At 38.8% G+C, this 20,668-nt stretch overlaps 1 protein-coding gene across 2 annotated transcripts in view; it reads right to left on the bottom strand.

The window, feature by feature from the left end:
* The window catches only part of tbck (TBC1 domain containing kinase), a 69,723-nt gene that overhangs the window by 8,162 nt on the left and 40,893 nt on the right, over positions 1 to 20,668 (bottom strand). For both annotated transcript variants that reach the window (XM_084715234.1, XM_084715235.1), the window contains exons 23-25: positions 19,847 to 20,019; positions 6,096 to 6,259; positions 79 to 238 (exon numbers count right to left, since the gene is read on the bottom strand). In XM_084715234.1, coding sequence (XP_084571360.1) covers positions 79 to 238; positions 6,096 to 6,259; positions 19,847 to 20,019 — 497 coding nt within the window. The remainder of the gene's footprint in view (positions 1 to 78; positions 239 to 6,095; positions 6,260 to 19,846; positions 20,020 to 20,668) is intronic.

Raw genomic sequence — 20,668 nt, 5'->3', positions numbered from 1 at the left:
AGTCAACAGATTTAGTCTAAATAGTGTGTACACTGAAGTGCTGTTCACAGATGTGTATGTGTGTGACTGTTTTCTCACCATGGCAGCACTTTTCATGGCGTGGCTGATGACCACGATGACACGTCCTCTGTAGTTCTGGAGGATTCCTGTTGCAGGACACTGCACCAGCTCCCCGTCAGGGCTGAACGCCGTGCTGAAGGGAATGTTGATGCTGCCAGAAATATGGCCTCTGCTGAAGCTGGAGATAGGGGGGTTAAGGAGCACGACTTTGAACAGGTACGGCAGCTGCCTGGGACCAGGGCCAAAGAATGAGCTGAACCCTGATTTTTTTTTTTTTTTCTTATAGAGGCACACCTTGACTTTCATGGGAACCATAATATCCTTGGACGACTCGGATACAATAGACAGGAGGAAACAATATCAAGTCAGTTCAATGATAACCTAATTAGAGTGCTTGTTATACTGCTTATCAGACTGACTTCCAATACAAAAAGTATGTAAGACAAGCTTCAAGATAACGATGTGAAGGAAAACTCACTCTCTTAACAGAAGGCAGGGAAGGACAAAGAACAATAAGACGTAGAGAAATAATAAGGCAGTCAGCAGGAGAAAAGAAAAGAAAAAAAGGGAAAGAAAAGAAAAGAGGAGCAGGTCTTAGTGAGGGATTTGCTGGAAAAACAGAGTGAGTATGAGCACAGGGACAGTGAACAACCCCAGAGTGGTATATAATTGAATGATAACTCTTGAGAAAAGGAGATTGTCCTATTTCGGAGAGTGTGGCTGTTGACATTACTGCTACATATTTTACCACAAGTGGTGTTCGACTTCTCTCACGGTCAAATTGCTATCTTCACTAAATCACACCAGCTGCCACAGGAACAGAAGGAGTCAGTATCTTACATAATGTAGTGTGTAGTACTCTAGCTGGCACATTTAGCCTCAGAATCACAAGAGGCCCAAATAAGTTGTTTTATATAAGAGAGTAACCATAAGGCACCTCAGAAGCTGAATTTAGATTGTCCTGATTTACCCCCGCAGAGGTCTTAATTCAATCCATTTTTGTGACCATGGACACCCACAACAGAGCTTTGCCTAAGATCACAATAAAGGTGAACAAGGGTTGCCAAATCCTGTGAAAGTGGTCAAATCCCTTCTGCCCATGTGAGCTAGCCTGAGGAGCCTCTGTCTATCAGTCGAGGAATTTGGCCAGAGGAACTGCCATTTCAAATCCCAGCTCTGCTCTCTAATCCTTATTGATTAACGGCTCTTTAACCCCCTTAGACAATTACCATTTCACTGAAGGGCTGAAGGGTGAGGCTCACTCCTTTGAGCACTCTGCATTTCCTATTGGTAGAGTTTTCTGGGTCACTCTACTCCCAGTGATAAATAAAACTGCCCATCTGCAAAAGAAAAATCAATTTCTTTATGCAATATTGTAATTTTGTGCAGAGCTGTGGAAAAGATGGATAAAGAGGTTATTAAATGTGGCAAGCAGGAGAAATATTCATTTTTAATTTAAGGGACTTAGAGGGAATTCGTTTGTATGGGAGACCTACATTGATGTGTGTGTATGCAAATCGACCTTTGCATATTGTTCATGTCCTGTGAAAACCACACATCTCCAAAACGTTTCATAAGCAACTAGAATTACCACCTTGTGGTTGTGGCTTCTGACAACCAGTCAAGTTGCAGTTTAGATACATGTCTGTTCAGACTCCCATAACATATGTATAATAGTGAAGACTCTGAAAGGATTTATTAAAAAGATTTAAAGTACATTTTTTCTTGGCAAAATGGTGGTTATCACTATAATGACAGGCACGATCCCAGACTGTGAATAATTTCCGGTGAGAAACATGCTGTCTTCACTTAGAGACTATTTTACAGAGGAATACGGAGGACTGACAGAGAGCTTTGTGTTTTTTTTTCATGATGCCTCAGTAAATGTGACCTTTGACCTTTTGGATATTTATTATTAGACATTGGTGTGATATTTTGTCATAGTTAGCATATGAATTTTTGTGGCCAAAAACATGTAATTCTAATCAGTCCATCCTTAAATCCAAGCGGATATTTGTACCAAAGTTGAGGAAATTCTCTCCAGGTATTCCTGAGGTATCGCATTCACAAGTATGGGATGGATGTGAGGTCACAGTGACCTTTCATCACCAAAATCTAATCAATTCATCATTGAGTACAAGCGGACATTTGTGCCAAGTTTGAAGAAAGTTTCAGCTTATCCAATGGCTTTTAAAATTGTTAATTTATCTTTAGAAGCAACGGATTTTTCTCTAACTGTATAGGAACGCTTAATCTTTTAGTTTGTTGGATACATTTTCTTCTTTGGACAGCAACACACACACACACATATATTAGGTACACGCAGTGGTAGTCATGGCAGTCAGCTATCACAAAGAAACTCTTCATTTGAAACACTTCCTTTGTATACAGCTGTTACTAACACAATGTTAACCATAATTCACATTTAAATGTATTAATCATGATTATCAGTTGGTTATTCAAACAAAAACCAGACTACAGAATTCTCTCATGACAAAAATAAAACAGAATATACCGTGTAAAAGAGGAAACTGTGTTGTTGCCAAAAGGCCAGAGGACTGCATTTTGTTCAGGTTCACAGGCTAATCTCCACCGCATTATGCCCCCCCACCCCCGTCTCTGAGACTGCAGGATACGGTGAGGCGGCCTGGGTGGATATGAAGGGCCTTACTGAATGTTCAGAGTCTGGCAGCGCATAACTGAAGTAGATCATCCCCCCTTATATCTGCCCCTACTTGCCTTTGATGGGAAACAAGCTGTTTTACTCTCCCTGGCCTGTGGTTCGGTTTCCAAACTCTGGAAAGCGCTGGCACCAAGTCAAGAGGTGAGCAAGAGATCAGAAGCACCGTGGGATCAAGAGAAAGGCCTCTTGCACAAATTGTGTTTCTGCGTGCGTCATGACCCTTTTACCTTGTGCAAATAATTCAACAGACAACGTATCTCTTTAGTCAGCAGATAAAACGGAACAAAGTTTCACACATCAGACCATCATACATATGGCACCAGTGTGACACATTTGTGCCAGACAGGCACAGACATGATATAAAAACAACCTACATAAAATCAGGGATTCTTACATCACAGCTATAACTTGTATACTCAAGGACTTGGACCATGACCTTGCCAGAACAAGTTTGGTTCAGCTGAGACAGAGACAGAAATCAGAGAGAAATCTCAAAGCAGAGGCGTCTGTTTATATTTCAGTGAGGTATAGAGTAGAAGATCACTGTCAGAAAGGCTGTGTGCACAGTGGACACCTCGATATTTGTTATTCTTGACCCCATAGCAAAAAAAATAAAAAATCTTAATCCACTGACTCCATATCCACCAGTGTAATGAAAAGAACTAGATCTTGTAAGTCACAATGACAAACTATCTCAAAATAATAAGATGTTTTCTTGAAATAATGACTTAGCATCTCAAACTAATGAAAGACTTTCTTGAAATAAAGACTTACAGTAGAATCTCAAAATAATGATTTAGTATCTCAAAATGATGACTCAGTATCTCTAAATAATGAGAAACCCTCTTAAAATAATGATCTAGTATCTCATCATACTAATTAGTGGAAATGGGCTTCCACATGCACTTGATAACAACAATAAGTGCAATTCAGTTTTTTTTTTTTATCTATTTTATCGTCTGACCTAGTAGGAGAGAAAATTTTCCCAGGTGAAATTTGGCCTGACTGCACTATTAAAAAAAAAAATCTGCATTATACTGCTTTAGATGTTCTTGTGGGGTCAACAGCTTTAGAAACCTCCTCCTGTCAAACCTTTCCAATATCAAATTCACAACAAAAATAAGTTCTGTATCATTACAAAAACAACAATCAGTCAGAAGGACTTCACGCCATGATAAGCCAGCTGTGCAGAGGTGAGCCAGGGTGTGAACTTCATTCTTTCGCTCGCCTGTCACTTTCCATGTATACAGCTGAATTCACCGTTGTCTAAAAGTGTAGGCTGTTATCCCCAAATTTAAACTATACTGCTCCCCCCACTCTATTACAGCGTTACACCAAAGTTAACGTGTATTTGCAGGTTTTTCTGATGTGTTCCATTCAACATCACAAACGCAACAGAAAGCTGAGAAGTAGCTCAGATTTGTCAAAAAGACAAGAGAAAAAGATGTTATTAAAAATGTATTAAAAGTTTCTGTGTGTTCAGCTCTTTTGTAGCTTATAACTAAATCTCTGTGCTTTGAACTTAAGTTTCCGTCCTGTGACATGCCAAGTTTGCTTGAAAGTCGTCATCTATACCATATTTTTAGCCGAAATCTTCACTGTAGATCCTAGCTTGGAGTCACGTTCACATGTGTGTGTACATCCTCTGAACTGAGTGTGTGTGGTGTGACGGTGTCTGAACTGCATGCCGGGGCTTTAAGAGACTTGGATTATGCCAGATAAGCAGTATTGAGGCATTTCACTTTTTTTTCTGTTTCTGATTTTTTACATTTGAAAACTGGTCATCATTCACTTCCATTGTTTGGGAGATTCTGCAACAGTGTTTCCCTGTGTCATCAGTTAAAAAGCTGCTAACACTGTTGTAACAGAGATGCAGATCCCTGCCTTGCTGGGTAAGGCAGGGATTTGACACACCTCAAACTAAGTCAAGCCAAGCCAACACATGTGAGTGCAAAAAGGGCTAAACACTTTCAGAAGTTACTGATGGAGGCATCCAGCTTTCACTGCCTCCACTGGAAAAGCTGCAAAAATTAGCAGGTCTACCTGGAGGTCATGTTTCCATTACTGCCGACTGGAGTTGAAGCTGATAAATATCCAGGACTACTGCAGAGTCATTTGACCCACGAGTGAAAATGCCCTTTCCAACAGAAGGCAAAAGATGTTAGTAGCTTTTTTGTCCAGTGTAAAGCTTGTTGCCTCCCTCTGCTAAGTGTTTGCTCTTTTTTCATATATTCGTGCTGTGTGGCTTGACTCTGTGTGTCAGCCCACCAAGCACCTGAAAGTGTGTATTTACTGCTGACTAGCTTGTCTTTTAGTCAAGCTAGATGCTTGACTAAAAGACAGTGGATAAACATTTTATTACCTACATATTCTTCACAATAAAAGTCCCCTGTTATTTTGTTATCTATAAGCTCGTTTTATGAAGCAGCTAAATCATGAAATGTTGTTTTTTTTAATCAGCAGTAACATGACTTCTCTTCAAATAAAAGTGAACATGAATAGTAAAAATAAAGCAGATACCTGAAAGTACAAACAACAACACCGGAGAGACACTAAACTTAAAACTACAGAGATTCAGTTAGAGGAGAGCTGAGAACACAGAGGAAATGGACAGGGGAGGGTTGACAAGTATACTGCACACACGAGTTGTGTCTTGGCTTTCCAGCACACGTGAGACAAAAACACGAAGGCAAACTCATCTGCTGGCAATGGGAAAAGGATCAAATTGCTAATTTTTAGTGGGTTTAGACAAGTTTAAGAAACCTGTATATATGTGGTAATTTTGGTGTTGAAACCATATTACTCATGACAGTCAGCTTTTCACTAATGTTCCAGTGTGGCCTTTCAGAATAACTATAAAGACTTGTGAGTTCCAGCACCACTGGACAACACATCACCATCAGAAGACAGCAGCACACACAACAGTCACAACTGAGACAACAAACACGAGAGAATAAAACCTCTCCCCAAGTTAATTCTCCTTTCACGGGAATCAGTTAGAAAAGGAGTTAATACCTTTTTATGTATCCACTACCTGTTTGCATAAAGCATAAGCAGGAACAGAAGGCATTACACTGGAGAACGTGTGCTGAAGTAAATTCTACTTAAATCAGCCTTTTCTGTGACTGAAAATATCTCAGGTGCATATCTCAGGTATGTGAAAGCAAATGTCAGCAGTGCGTTTGTTGTTTTTACTTTGCTGGATACAATCCAACAAAGACTGTGCAAACAAGCTCCTATTTGTATGCACCGTGTCTTGATGTCCCTCAGCAGAGAAGAATGTCACCACTATAGGCTTCGCCACTGAAACATGCGGGTTCACGTAATATCTACACAGAAATAATAAGGATACTCTTCAACACTGCGGATGTCCACAGCGATGATTTTGGGCTTGCCAGCTTTGGTCCTTTTGGTGGGCCCCGCCAACGACAGCTCACAGAGGTCGATTAAGTCCTCGGCCGAGATCCTGGGGGACACTTCTGCTTTCAGGTCGCACAGCGCCAGAGGCTCCCGAGACTACAAGACAGGAAATCACAGGACGTCAGATGAAGACAGAGTAAATTCAGACAATTTCTGAATATAATTTGAATAATGGAATTTGGATAAGTAGTCACTGTAAAATGACACAAGAGAGACAGAAAGATTTAATACTATTGTTTCTGGGAAACAGCTATTAGGCCCGAATGTATTCCAAGTTAAATAAATGTCCTCTGTATTAATTAAATACTTTCCACCATTTTTTAAAGCCACTAACTCAAGAATAGAATATCATTATGTATTATCACAAAAAAACAAAACAGTATTACAGCCTGGAGTGCACCACTGCAGTGACCGGAACACAGTCCTTTGCCAGTTTCCACGTGTACTGCCAAATGGGTTCATTAAAACAGAGAGCCAGAGGCATGGCTGCAGGGGACTGAACCCTGCTCTCTGCAAAGGTGAGCAACTGTAATGCTTCTGTGATTCCCCATGGCCCTGAAATCATTTTAAGCACAAAATATGAAAAAGCAAAACAAAACTGAGGGAATGTGTCCGTCTTTTCTTCCCAAATCCCTTTTTAAAAAGTAAGAAAATAAACTGTGTACTGTGATAATGAGTGGTTGTTGAGCAGTTTGGTACATCTATTCAATGAGATGCAAATTAAATAGGGGAGAAATACTAACAGCGCTAGCTATGAATTTCAGTGTAGAAGCCATTTACAGAGCAGAGAAGGTCTAACCACACGTCAAGCAGGTTCAGTGCCAAAACTCTGCCAACCATGAAATAAATTGTTTGAAAGCAGCTAACTGCATTGGCTAGCTGAACAGTCTTCCACCCACCCAAAAGAGAAGAAGTCAGTGACTTCTGTGAGCCCAGAAAGGATTTTAAAGATTTCTCTGTTTTGGAAAAGGACTGAAGGCGGGGATGTCAAACTCATTTTAGTGCATGGACCACATATAGCCCAATCTGATCTCATGTGGGCCAGACCAGTACAACCATTACATAATAACTCATAAATAAGAACACCTCGCAATTTTTTCCCTTTTTTAGCGCTAAGAAATACATTCTGAAAAAACCTTCACCACACAACACCTAAAGAGCTAAAGAGGAGGGAGGTGAAATTATCTGCTCCTTACAAATAATTTACTAGTCAAAAGTTTTGGCAGTGCCTTAGCAACAGGGTTCCACCATTATTATTTTAAGATAGACGTATGATACAGATTATTTTATACTGAAGGTGGTGATTGACGACATTTTGTCAATGTTCAATATCTTTAAATACAGACCACATAAGTATTTATTGTTTTTTTTTGTTTTGTTTTTTCAGAAAACTGTATTCTGGTCTGGAATTAATGACTGCTCTACAACTTACCAAACTCTTTGGTGGGCACAGTGCTGACATGTACGTTTGACACCCCTGATTTAAAGTAATAATTCTGTTCACTTATCTTTTTTTTTTTCATTTATGTGCACACTAGGGCTGTCCCAAAGATTTTCCTTAGTCGAATCAGATTTGGCCGTCCTATACGAATATTCAACGATCTGTCCTTTTTTTCTTTCTTTTTTTACAGTGCAGTGCACCACACTGAATTCCTATATGAGCCTTCGTGACTCACATTTTAATGCCTTTCTTTATCACCTGTGATGTGAAAATATCAATATTATCACACAATCAGGGAGATTTAAAGTCTGCATCCTCTGATGGTTCAGTTAGAAAATCAGTAATAAACATAATGACAGCTGTATTTTATTTATGTCTGCTGTTCATTGCTGCTCTGCATGTCTGCATGCAATGAAAGACAGTTGGGGTCAGGACTGCTGAGCTGTGTGTTGTTGCTTGGTGTTAGAGTTTGTTCTTTGTTGCTGCTATGTTCTGTTGGTTCCTGCTGCTCCACGTGGCTTGTGTTCTGTCTTGAAAATTCTTGTTTTGTTGCTCTTTTTGCTGTCTTTATGGTGTCCTACTGTCTCCATTCTGTGAATCTGATTATTTTATAGGTTCTGAAACATCTTCTCAAAGGACTGCAGTGGAAAATTAGTCATCTGACTAACATTAACAACATTAACTGCTGATTAATGTGTGGTGTCCTTAAAAATAAAATAAATAATAAATGAAATGAAAATGAAAGCTCTTCTCCCTATAGCTAAAATCAGATAATGGTAGTAATTTTACTTGTGCTGTCAGCTTTGCACACTCTGACTGCAGGGTTTAATTCTGACTATGCTTGACTGTAAGCTGTGGAGACATGGAGCTATTCCTCTTTCAAATTTTCTCCAACAAAAATTAAAACAAAACAGTTTTTGTTTCTGCTTCTAATAAATATTCATAGCCTGATTATTTCAATAGGTATCTGATTTCAGCTGTGACTATAGCAAAATATGTGTCTCAGTTCTCCATAGTAATAATTTGTATGTCTAAAGGGTGAAGCTTCACTCTGCCTCATCAACACAGGGTCAGAGTGGGAAGAAGGAAGAGATTTGAGGGGTGGTGCTTTGTTTTCAACAAACAACTGTATTCTGCTCCTTTGAATTATCATCAGAAAGCTTGACAAAAGCTATTCTAGCCCACATGAAGAGAGCACAAGCACAGCAAGCATCTACATATTCATGATGTCTCACTGCCATGACCAACAATTTGGTTTGCTGTAAAGAAAAAGCCGCTCACCTCGTGGATTTCTTTTTCAACTTAAAGTCTGATGTCTAACAAACTTAAACAAGGAAATCTATATTGAGTGAACAAAAGAATAAAAACTGTTTTATCTTTGTGATTCAATACCACACATGGAATAAATTCTTTCACACACAATGATCAGTTTTTGTTGAGTCGACCACTTATGCTGTTTGTGTTTTGAGTCAATATTGTTTTTTTTATACTTTGTTTTGGAATATTGAACCAAATTTATTGAAACGTGTTAAGCAGAGGTGATAAGGCACTCAGATCGTGATACATTTTGTCTCATGACAAATCTAGTCGGTAGATGATTGCCAAAACAAGACCTACACTATTAAAATGTATGGTGTTTGCTGCTGACAACTGTGTGATTTTTCTCTCCCAAAACTAATTTATTTTATTAAAATGTATTACTTTTCCACAATGTTAGTGCAGGTGGGTTGATTTCTGCCCACCTCCACTACAAAACCCTGAATATGATGCAACCCAACACAACATCACTAAAAACTACAGCCACAAAATGATCATGGAGTCGAGTCAACGCCTCTGTGTCACAATGACAGTGTACATGTCAATCCCAGATTTCAGCCCTGCAGAGATCAATACAACGAGATGTATTGATATGACATTGACTGGGCCTGACTTTGATGGGAACAAGGAAATTCCGTCAGAGGATAGTGACTCCATGGAAATACCACAGAAAATCGTACCAAGACAAGACGTACCTTGTTCAAGGTAAACAGCGGTCCATGCTCAGTGGAAACCACAGAACAGTGTGCCAGGCAGAAGAAACGTGCCAAGTAAGTTCAACTTGAGAGTAAACCTGCGTGTGTCTGAACACACCTGCTCAGTGAAACCGTCCAGTGTACACAGAGGCTACAAATGAAAACCAACTGTGAAGTGACAGATTACTTAAATCCGTCTTGACATTTTAAGTATCTTTCATTTCCACGCTTAAGTGGTGGGATGGGCTCTCTGTGTTTTTAGGGATACATAATAAATATAGGGGCTGATAAGTTACAATCCAATAATGGGAAAACGATATTATTTATTATTCTGATAATGAAATTATGACACAAAAAATACCAGCTATAATAAATCCGATTTGACAGATTATGTCAAAGCATTTCATTTGAATGCTTAGGTAATATACTAAATTCAAGTATATTTGTGAAGTTTTCTGATGTACTTTACTCAAAATAAATAAATAAATAAATAAATGAACATTTGAAGAGTCAGAACCGTCCTTAGCTTTTTTTTAAGAATAGTAATGTCAGTTAGGGAATATTAAATCATCCATCTTTGCTCACCTGAGCTCAGCCTTTCTTACGCTCAGGTGTGCATAAACTATAGGTTACATAAACCTCTTTTTAAAATGCAAAAATGGATATTTATAGGTTATCATCAGTATCGGTCATGAGAATTGAATATTTTCGACTGCTACTGATTGTGGCATTCTGTTTTACAACTGCACTTACATAAATCAAGCATTTATTGCCCAAAACACGTTATGCCAATTTTTTGCACATGCTCAGGTCATGGCTGGCTACTTTTTACATCATTAATGAAGGAAAACAGAAGCGCTTTTAGTTAAAAGGAAGAATACATTTTATATGAACAAAAAAGATATACACATCAGATTTATTATTTGGTAAATAATATTGGCACACCATCAGTATCAGACAATAAAGGTTTTAAATTGAAATATCACTATCAAATTGAAATGTACAGACAGATAAAACAGACAGCCAAGTTTCTTTTTGCAGTGACTGTTCAGTGTTGATCACGTGAGGAGGAGTCAAATCTCATCCTCCAACACTACAAATTGAATTCCTAAATCTGAAGAGCCGTCATTCCGATTATTACAACTAATTTGTGCAGAAGAAAAGACAAAAAGAAAACTCAGCAGTAGTTTTCTTATTTTGCTTATTTTGCCATTTCTGAATGTGTACAATTCGAAAAGCAGTGCACATTATGTTCATATCTGCTAGACGACCATCATGATAGGTGTTGGTGTTAAATATGTGCCTATATTTGTATCGGCAATTGCCAAAATGAGCTGAAAAATATCAGAATCTTGGATATCAGCACAAATCTAGTATCATGCATCCCTTGTCACCAGCTTTGATTTAAAGATTACAACAGTATCTGAATATTGTTTCACTTTTCTGTTACAGAAACCCAAAGATGAGGAGATTATGATTGAATTATACTGGAACCAGGAACAGTTGAGCTCTCTGCAAAGACACCTAAGCCTCTCTGATAACACTCGTATTGTGAAGCACAGTTTATTACTTTTAAATGTAACTTATGCTTGGTTATTAAAACTTCAACAAGATCACATAAAATCAAAATCCAAACTATGGTTTCACCAACGTGTGAAGTAATATTTTGGTTTTGGACCAGATATAGTATGAGTGTGTATTGAGCTGGGTCTTAACCTCCTGAGCTGGCACCGCTTTTCACTGTGATGAATGATAATAGCAAGTCCTGGCAACTATCGCATGCCAGTCTATCACTGAAGCAGCAGCGCATGAGGCTGTTTTCATACATGTGTGCATAAATCAACAGAGTCACACAACAACGGTGTTCTAGATGTAAAGATACAAAGGCAATGCACTTCATGTCTCATGCAGGGAGTTACGTAAGTTCATATAAAAGGGAATAAGGCAAATAGGTATTTATTGATGAAGAAACACCAAACATTAGAAAAGTGGTGAAAATGGCAGAGTGGTTCAATCAGTCTGCTTTTCAGGAATGCTTTTAAAAAGGAACAAAATGCCTGTTAAGACGACGGATAAGCAGTTGTTGTGACAACACACCGATGCTAATCTTTTCCGTACACATCATTAACGGGTGTTTATTCAACATGTTGTGTTCGGTTAGGGGAAGTTTCAAAGACATAATCTGGATGTTTTTTAAGTGAGGTTGTATGAAGTACTAACCAACAGTCAGTGTGTCCTACAGTAGATGCCTGTCGGCACAACTAGAAGAGAGGAGTTCCAGCATAGGAAAATCAGTCATTTTACCCTGAGGAACAGAGAAGTAGCTGGTCTACCACTGTCTCGATCTGTTAGTTTGTTCGTGTTATTGGTAATTTGTGGTTTATAAAGGATAGTTTGGATTGACCAAAGCCACACAACAACCCAAACCTCTGTGAGGCAAGATCACAGATTTTGCCTCACAGAGTCTGGTTGGTTTGGAGAAAGTGATATTTATATAAGAGCTGTTTCTGATGGCAAAGTAAATCCATGAAAATATTCTAAATATAGTGTACAATTAAACTGATATGGATTTTTTTAGGTGGACATTTTTATACTCATTAAAAAACGATTTGTTGCTGACCCTGTCCACAGCAGTTCATCGCTTATCTTCCATGCTGGTACTCCTCTCTGCTTCTCCAAACTGGGAACATGCCAATGGCCGTCGACTGTAGCTCGCCGACTGACTATTAATAACTGTCTTCTGTGCAAGATCATCAGAAAGGTTACAGTCTTTCATCACAGTTACCGTTCATCATTATAAAAACAATCAGGAATTAGTTTGATGGCAGCAAATTGGCACAGTTGGCCGATTCATCCTGAAGGAACTGCCAAGAGTCCTCACCCAGCGAAGGTGCAATTATCCAGTCAAAAAGCAATCTGGTCTGTTTTGGGTTTGACACAACCAACAGTGCTAAGCAACAGCAACTGGATTATACTATTTGCGACTGTCTCTGAAGGAAAGTGGTTGAGAACAACCTCATTTGCTTGGCTGAGGTCTAGGGCTGTCCCCTGAAAATCGAATGCTTGGATCATCAGTCCAAGACTCATCAGGTGACTGAGATTCTTCAAGTCGAACAGCTGTTTGTTTTTGGTTTTTTGGTCAGTCTGTATACAGTGTACTTCAAAGGACATTTTGATTCCCAGAAGTAGCCGGAGAGCGAGTGGTCCTCGATTTTTCTCCAGGGTAAAAATCACTCAAGTCGTCCTGTCTGTTCGCTGAAGATGTCTGAGACGGGTAACAGTGCAGGCAGCTGTGGACCCACACGGACCCAGGTCTCAAGGCCTGAATATACTCCCAATTGTTGTACATTTCCTCTCCATCGTTAGTGTAGTTAGCATGCATTAGCTCAAAAGGCATCCATTTGAGAGTATAATCCAGGCTTCAACTGGGTTTGTTTACTATATTTTGTGGATGTCACTATCTCCCTGAATGTCCTGCTGAACACCACTGAAAAATCTGTCAATTCATTAATAGTCTATATGAAAAAAAGAAACAAATAGTTGAATATTCATATTGAACAGCCAAATCTGATTTGACTGACAAGATTCTGAGTTGGGTACGGTCATGCTGAGATCGTGTGCAGCATAAGCAAACAGGCAAATTTACAGTGTGATCATCAACACAGCTGAGTGGCAACACCTATAGATCTACTTGAAGCCAAATAATGTCCATCTTTTTCTGCAAATGCACATAAATGTATCCATAAACATACACTACACTGACAAGATATAGGCAATATATGCAGCCCATCATTGCCAGGGGCTGCGGGAGCACTGAGTGGTGACTTAAATGTCATGATGAGCAGTGTGTGCCAGCTGAGAATGGCTTAATGACACTTTTGCATTTCGCTGGCCTGACAGTGATGAGGCTAAACTGAGGCTGCTGATAAGCAGGCACAAATCCTCTGCAGTGGCTTGTGTTTGTGTGTGTCCATGCACAAATGCGAACGGTACACAGCTGCCAAAAACACTCCAGTCACTTTACATATTGAACTGGGAACAACGGTGCTGTACAGTTTGGATAAAGCTTGATGACAAGGTCAATGATTCACTTAACATGCCTTCACATGGTGTGATTGTAACTGTGCTGAGACTTTCACATATCACATTCAGTGTTTGAGCATAATTTCTAAAACAAAAACAGATTCTATCTGCCAAGTCTGCAGTCAGACAAAGAAGAAGAGCATAATTGAGGCCATGATCTGAGGAAAATGCTGACAGCAAATACCTCTCACTGCGGCCACACACACACACAGACACACACACAGACACACACACATACCAATCTCCACAGAGAGCAGGATTTTGAAGCAAAGAATCCTCCCAGCTTTTCATATACTTCCTGGTTTAATTTTGGCCACACAGCAGTTACTAGCATTGCTCCAACATGATTTTTCTTGGGAAGGGCAGAAAAGGCAGCTTCCTCTAATGAAAATTCATCTCAATTTTTTGCTGACAAAAGACAGACTTTGAGTCCAGCCGTGCACTTTGACAACTGAGTTACAGTGGCTGAAATATAATGCTGCTTTAGTGTTGCATAAGCAACTGGCTTTGCACTTTAGTTTGATGAATGAAATGGTTGGAGACAAGATCATAAGACCGCAGTTTTAGTCAGTTAATCATAAAACACACCTTTCAAATTGTACAGCATGTATTACTCTAGCTGAAATATTAAAGAAGAGCAGTATTAGCCTTACTTGGAAGATTTATGCCTGGAATATGCTGTAGACTTTACATATGATAAAGCTGTTAGAACTGGAAATAAAACATACATGGGATGGACAGAGTTATACAGCCATGAAACTTTATAACAGCCCTGAAATAAATCTTCTTTGTGCAGCTTTAAAGGTTGAGTTTTTGCCGTATCAGAGATTAATTCATTCAACTCTGTGGCCGTAGTTAGTGGTAGTGGTGTACCGGATAATATAACGTTTCTAAAAGTTGAGACAACATGTCATATTGTCAAACACACTGTGTATAATAAGCTTCAATTTATTGCAGAGGTTTTTTATCAGATTGCATCATTCGTTCTATTATAGAGGTGTTCATGTGATTGTGTCTAAGCCCTGTGCAATATCTTGGCAAGTGAGGACTAATAGACCAGTTTTACCCATTCCAGGGCTGAACTGAATAATTTGAAGCTTCAAAGCTTTGTTCATAACGTTGGAATTCTAATTTTCTTTTTACATCAATTCATTCTGTTGAAACCAGGTGTTTCTGCATAGTTGTAGATAAAGATTAGGCTACTTTATGATTTATCAGACAGAAACCATCATTACAGAGACAGAAAGGAAGTGAATAAAAAGAAAAAAAACAAATAGGCTGGGTTGTACCTACAAGGATTAATTTTTAAACCCAATTATACCATGGTTTAAGTATAAATTATGTCGCACCAAACTTTTAAAAACTAGCTTAAATTTAAGAAGGGTTAAATTTAGAAGCTCTCAAATCAGTTTAGAATTGTGCCACGGAGCTCTGCTCAATTTTGGATCTGGATTTATTCATTTTAAACCAAGTTTCTTATCTAATCTTATATTAAATCTTGATGCAGCCCAGTTTGCTGTCATTTATGATTGCACAATATCTGCCCTCTCCTCTGCCTGCCAGCAGAGCAGAGAAGTAGAAAAGCAGAAAAGCAATATTTCCACCTATTCTGTATGCAATTTTGTTGTTTTACACAACCACAGCACCCTTGTTAAGGTAATAGCGAAGTGTTACAAATTGTTACGATGCTGTTGTCATAGAAACAAAGCCTACGTGTAGCGTTTTCTACACGCAAGCGCTTCATCCTAGCGATCCCCGGCGCTTTTATGTCAGAGAAAAATGCCATATGGACAAGAGCCCTTTACTTATTCAATCCGATGAGTCACTTTATTCAAATGAAGGATTTTATTCCAGGATTTTTTATTTGTTCATATGGCGGTAATGTCATAAAATATGACAACAGACCAAGCTTCATTTGAAAACCTCAATAGAGGCTATTGAATTTAGAAAAAAAGCCTTTCAGTGCAGCCCTAACCCATTCACCACGAATCACATATACATCACCCTATCTAATTGGGAATGCTCCATCCGCTCACAGCTTTACATGTTCATGGGTAAATGTGATGCACAAGTGCTGAAAAACTGGAACCAGGGAGCATTCCTGTTTGCTCACGGACGTTCATTCGCTCTATTATTGAAATGCGAGCTCTGCCAGCTGTTAGATGACGGTGAGGAAAACATCTGCTCATCCACAGGGAATGGCTCTAGCATCTCATTCACAGTGCAGTATTTGATTTATTTTAATTTCTCAAAGCTATCAATTTTAATGATAACTTTCTATTTAATAGTGACATTCTCTTTATGTCCAACACACCACAGTGTTTATAACACACATATTCATTATGTGTGTTCCTTTGTGTTGAGATGGACAACTTACACATCTGGGAACACATTTAGTTTACAGCTAGTGTTGCCCAAAAGCTCTACTACGCCTGTCACAGGAGTGTCGCTCACTCTCTAGCAGTCGTGCAGAAATTTGCATGTGAACACCTTTATCAATAAGCAACTTAAGACAGAGGAAGACCATCTAACTTGATCAACTAAATGGACGCCAACTAAATTCATGTCAAAGATTAGTAAAACACAGGCAATTAAATTAATGGGACAAGTGCAAAGCATTTTTGTATTTATTTTGCCATGTTTAGACTCTTATTAGTGTAAGAGGAAGCAGAAGGGGAGCTTGTTTTCTCCTATACACTCAGTCAGACCGAGCTGAGTGGACAGCAGCTGTCCACTGAGATGGATGTCTGTTCACTACGAGGGCTGAGAATTTGCTGACTGAGCCTCCTGCTGTGTTACCAGAGAGAGGGGCAATAGGCGACCATGTAACTACAAACATACAGCATTCTAGTTTGTATAGTACATCAGCACAATATGAGGCGTACCACTATTTTAGGGTTGCAAATTTTGTGCATTTTCCTTCACTGATTAATTGATTAATTGTTAATAATAAATAAAATACAAAACACAAGTTTTTGCTCTCTCGTTTAGCTTCCTTTCCTCATTTCAATTTATTGCCAAACAAAACAATGCCAAACGAAGCCCAATTACTGTGGCTTTATTAAATACTAGATTCTGATTGGTCAATTACAGCACTCTAAGGTTTGCTATTTCTGAACAGCAGTTCGTTGCTATGAATAGCAGGCTGTTTTTAGGGACATATTGCTGATCGTAGACTCTGGAGGAGAATTAAAATAATTTTTAAATAAATATTTTGTGTTAAATTATTATTATTATTTTTTTTTTTTTTATTAAGTAACTGCGAAAAAGTGGTATAATGTACAGTGAACAGGTCGTTAGTGCAAAATAAACTCCTTCAGGATGACACAAGACTCCTACATTTCACATTGGGGTGTTGCACCTTCCTGTCGGAACTTATTTTGCAATAATGACCTGCTCACTGTACATTACACAACCCGTGGCTCTTTTGCTCCTCTTTTGTGCATCATGGCCCATGTGAATTTCTTCTAAAGTTTGACCATGGCTACTCTTGAGTCTCTATGAGCGAGCTCTGGATGCCAAATTCAAAAAAAGGTAAGTTGTTGAGAAAAAGACAAAAATTTAATTGTTGCGTCTCCACAGACAGATTTTGTTTTCACCTGCTATATACAGTAAGAGTTCATTTACATGGCACATATTAAACTTGTGAAAAGATGATGGAAACCTTAAACTCCCCCCTTTAAATGGAATTAAACCAGCAAGTATATTCTAATCAAGGTGTTTACATGAGGTGTCATTATTTTATTGAACTTAATTTACAGGAGCAACTGAAAATGGATTTTGTGTGAGACTGAATGTTCAGATATGACTTCCCATCAACCTTTATGTGCCGTTGCCAGGCTCGAGGCTCTAGTCTTGTAGCCGAGGAAGTCAAATGTGTAAAAAACACTGAGTCAGCAGTCAGATCATAATTTGCCAAGACATGTGTAATAATGAGTAATGAGCAAAACAATTCCCAGATCAACATTCAAATTCCTATTTTCTGGATTTCCACTTTGCAGTCATACTGTACAATTAGTTCTGTGTGCATTTTATGTGTATATGTGTGTGCCTGTGGTCACTCCAGTGACGGGAGTGACATTTCAAGACAGTGGGCTCCTGCCCGAAGGTTTTCTGAGGAAGAGGTGGGGTGCAGATAGATGCGGCCATGGATCAATGCCACCACCCACCCATTTCTCATTCAGCTTCAGCTGAATGAGAAAGATTACAGCAATCACTTGGGCACACAGCGGATAGGGCTGACAAGAGTGTTTGTGAGCTTTCTGGACACGATGCATTCAGGTGTGAAAGGCAAACAGGGCCGCACCACAAAAGCTAAACAAAGACAAAAGTCCTTTGTGAAAGACAGCGTCACATCAATAAACATCTCTCAACACTAAGTATCAACGCTATTTTTATGCTGGTCTGTTTGAATACATGTTTTATATGTGCTTATATATTGATTTCTGTATCCGTGGAGGGATGGACATCTTGCACTCGCTGCTGTGGGAGTTAAATTAGCTTCTGCCAAATGCATCTAATTTAAAGTAATGTATTTTGTTTATTGCAAAGCAATTTGTAACAGTACTTTAAAAGTGCTATACCAATTAAGGTTTACGTTATTTAAGCTGAGACATTTTGATTTGGGTGACTGTACTTGTAAAGAGAATGCATTTTAAAACAAATCAATATTTAGCCACTTTGGGAATTAAAGACTTAGGCTGCCATGCACTGTATCGAGCATTAAACTGTAACTTTTGATCCCTGAGGAACTCATTCTAACATGAAAAAAATCAATACAGCTTGACTGCAGGCACTCCGCTGCTCTACAATTAGGTGCTGATTAGTGAAAAGAACAGGTTTTGGGTAGTGAGTCACCATTTGTGCAAGTCACAGAGAGGATGTAAGTAGACACAGTTTGAAACTATTCAAGTCTGGGAATGACTTTTACAAAGAAAAATTAGTTCACAGAGAAAAGTGGTGTGAAAGGTAACAGGTATACCCTTCAGATTAAAAGCAGCTGCTCATAATTCACATATAATAAACCTTTCATAATGCAGTGACACCCAGACAAAGTGCCTCTATTGTATGGTCTGTATGTACGCTAAAAACTCCACAACTTCATGCCATTACCCTCCTTTAATAATTCATTACATTACATTGCTCTTAAATGAAAAAGACTTAGCTCCTGAAAAGTTGACATTATGGAACTATGAAATTCAGCCATGTTTTTAGCTTTGTGGCAAAGCATTTTTCACACGATCCAGTGGTTTTGTAAATGGTTTGGGTTAAGAAATAGGAGAAGTGTCTCAACTCATAAAGGAGTATTCCCACTTTCGGTTTTAGTGAGATACTCCAAATCACAAAATTTGGGTGTTTTTTACAGGGCAGCGATGGCTAACTTCTCTGGAACCAGTAAACAGTTCCCTGATGTAATATTTTTATCTGATATTGTTTTTTTTGCACCAACTGTATCTATGTTTTAATGTCTTGTGTCGACTCACTTCCTGTCAACTGTTTCTCAGTTAACTTGTCTGAATAAATGAAAAACAAATAAATGTTTTTCAACTTTATTAGTATTCAATTACAAAAATGAAACATCTGAAACTACCAAAACATTACTCATAACATTTTACTACAAATTTGAAATGTAAAGCGTTTCTTCACTTGTCAAAGACTTTCCTGCTGTATAACAGCCCACACAGGTCATGGTGGGTTTATCTCCTGTATTAAGTCCTGTCTTTCTGTCTCTGTATATCTTCATTAAAACCTGCACTGTGTCATGTTGAGGCCTTGAACAGTCTGAGTCTCTTGAACAACAAAGCTACCGACACCACATGTACGGAACAAGGTCTTCTCCTGTACTGAATAAAGGACATAAAAAGCATAAAAACAAATCATAGAGAAACGACTTGAAAAGAATAACAAAAAAGGCTTCTTTTTTTATCACTGTGCTTCAATTCCAAGAGTCAATAAATCAGTAAAAGTAATGATGAAACTCAGATCACCTCTTTGTAAAGCAAAGGTTTTTTCACTTTCTATAAATGTATGGCGTTTTTGTCAAGTTTATATGTGTGTGTGTGTGTGCGTGTGTGTGTGTGTGTGTGTGTGTGTGTGTGTGTGTGTGTGTGTGTGTGTGTGTGTGTGTGTGAAATGAGTAAAACTCACCAGGTCTGTCTTGGGCATGTCCTGGTAGTCAGACGAGTAGTATGTTGCTGTTTTCCCGAAGCCATTGTCACCGGCGGCCTTCGGTGGCTGAGCGTGTTGTCGGTACGTAGCGCTCTTCGGAGTCCAGCAGAAGAGGTTGATGGATTCACGAACACAGCGCTCAATGTCAATTTCTGTGCAAATTAAAAAAAAAAAAGAAAAGGAACAGAAGAAAAATATAAAACTGATGCTCGCTAATGTTGCAGAACCAATGAGGAAGGTCACGATCAATAAAGTAGCCCCAATATCACTTCTCCTCATGAATTGCTTTTGAAGAGTCGATAATAATACATTAGAAAACGTTAGCCTACGAGCTAATCAGTTCATCCTTGAGTCCAAGTGGATGTTTGTGTCCAGCTTGAAGAAATTTCATCCAGGCATTCCTGAATATTCACGAGAACGGGATGGATGTCAAGTTAATTTCATTTATATAGTGCCAAATCATAACAGAGCTGTCTCTGGCCACTTTTCATATAAAGCAGGTCTAAGCCGTACTCTTTATAATAAATAATAAGTACTAATGTGAGTGGCAAGGAAAAACTTTCTTTTAACCGAAGGAAATCTCGAGTGGATCAGGAGCGGGTACTCGAACGGAAAGAGAAATACAGTGAGGTCACAGTGAACGTTTGAAGAAATCTGCTCATGGTGTTGAGATATCACCTTCACAAGAAAGTGGTGGATGAATGGAGAGACGGTCGAATGTACAATCAAACAGACAGCTGAAAAACTTCATGCTTCTGTGCCAACGACAGCCGTGGAAATTTTTACTTCTTAACAAGACTA

This window comes from Lutjanus erythropterus, chromosome 3 (assembly GCF_056507025.1).
Source record: "Lutjanus erythropterus isolate fLutEry1 chromosome 3, fLutEry1.hap2, whole genome shotgun sequence".
Classification (NCBI taxonomy): Eukaryota; Metazoa; Chordata; class Actinopteri; order Lutjaniformes; family Lutjanidae; genus Lutjanus; species Lutjanus erythropterus.
The sequence above is the reverse complement of the archived record's forward strand: the minus strand, read 5'-3'. Positions and strand labels throughout refer to the sequence as shown.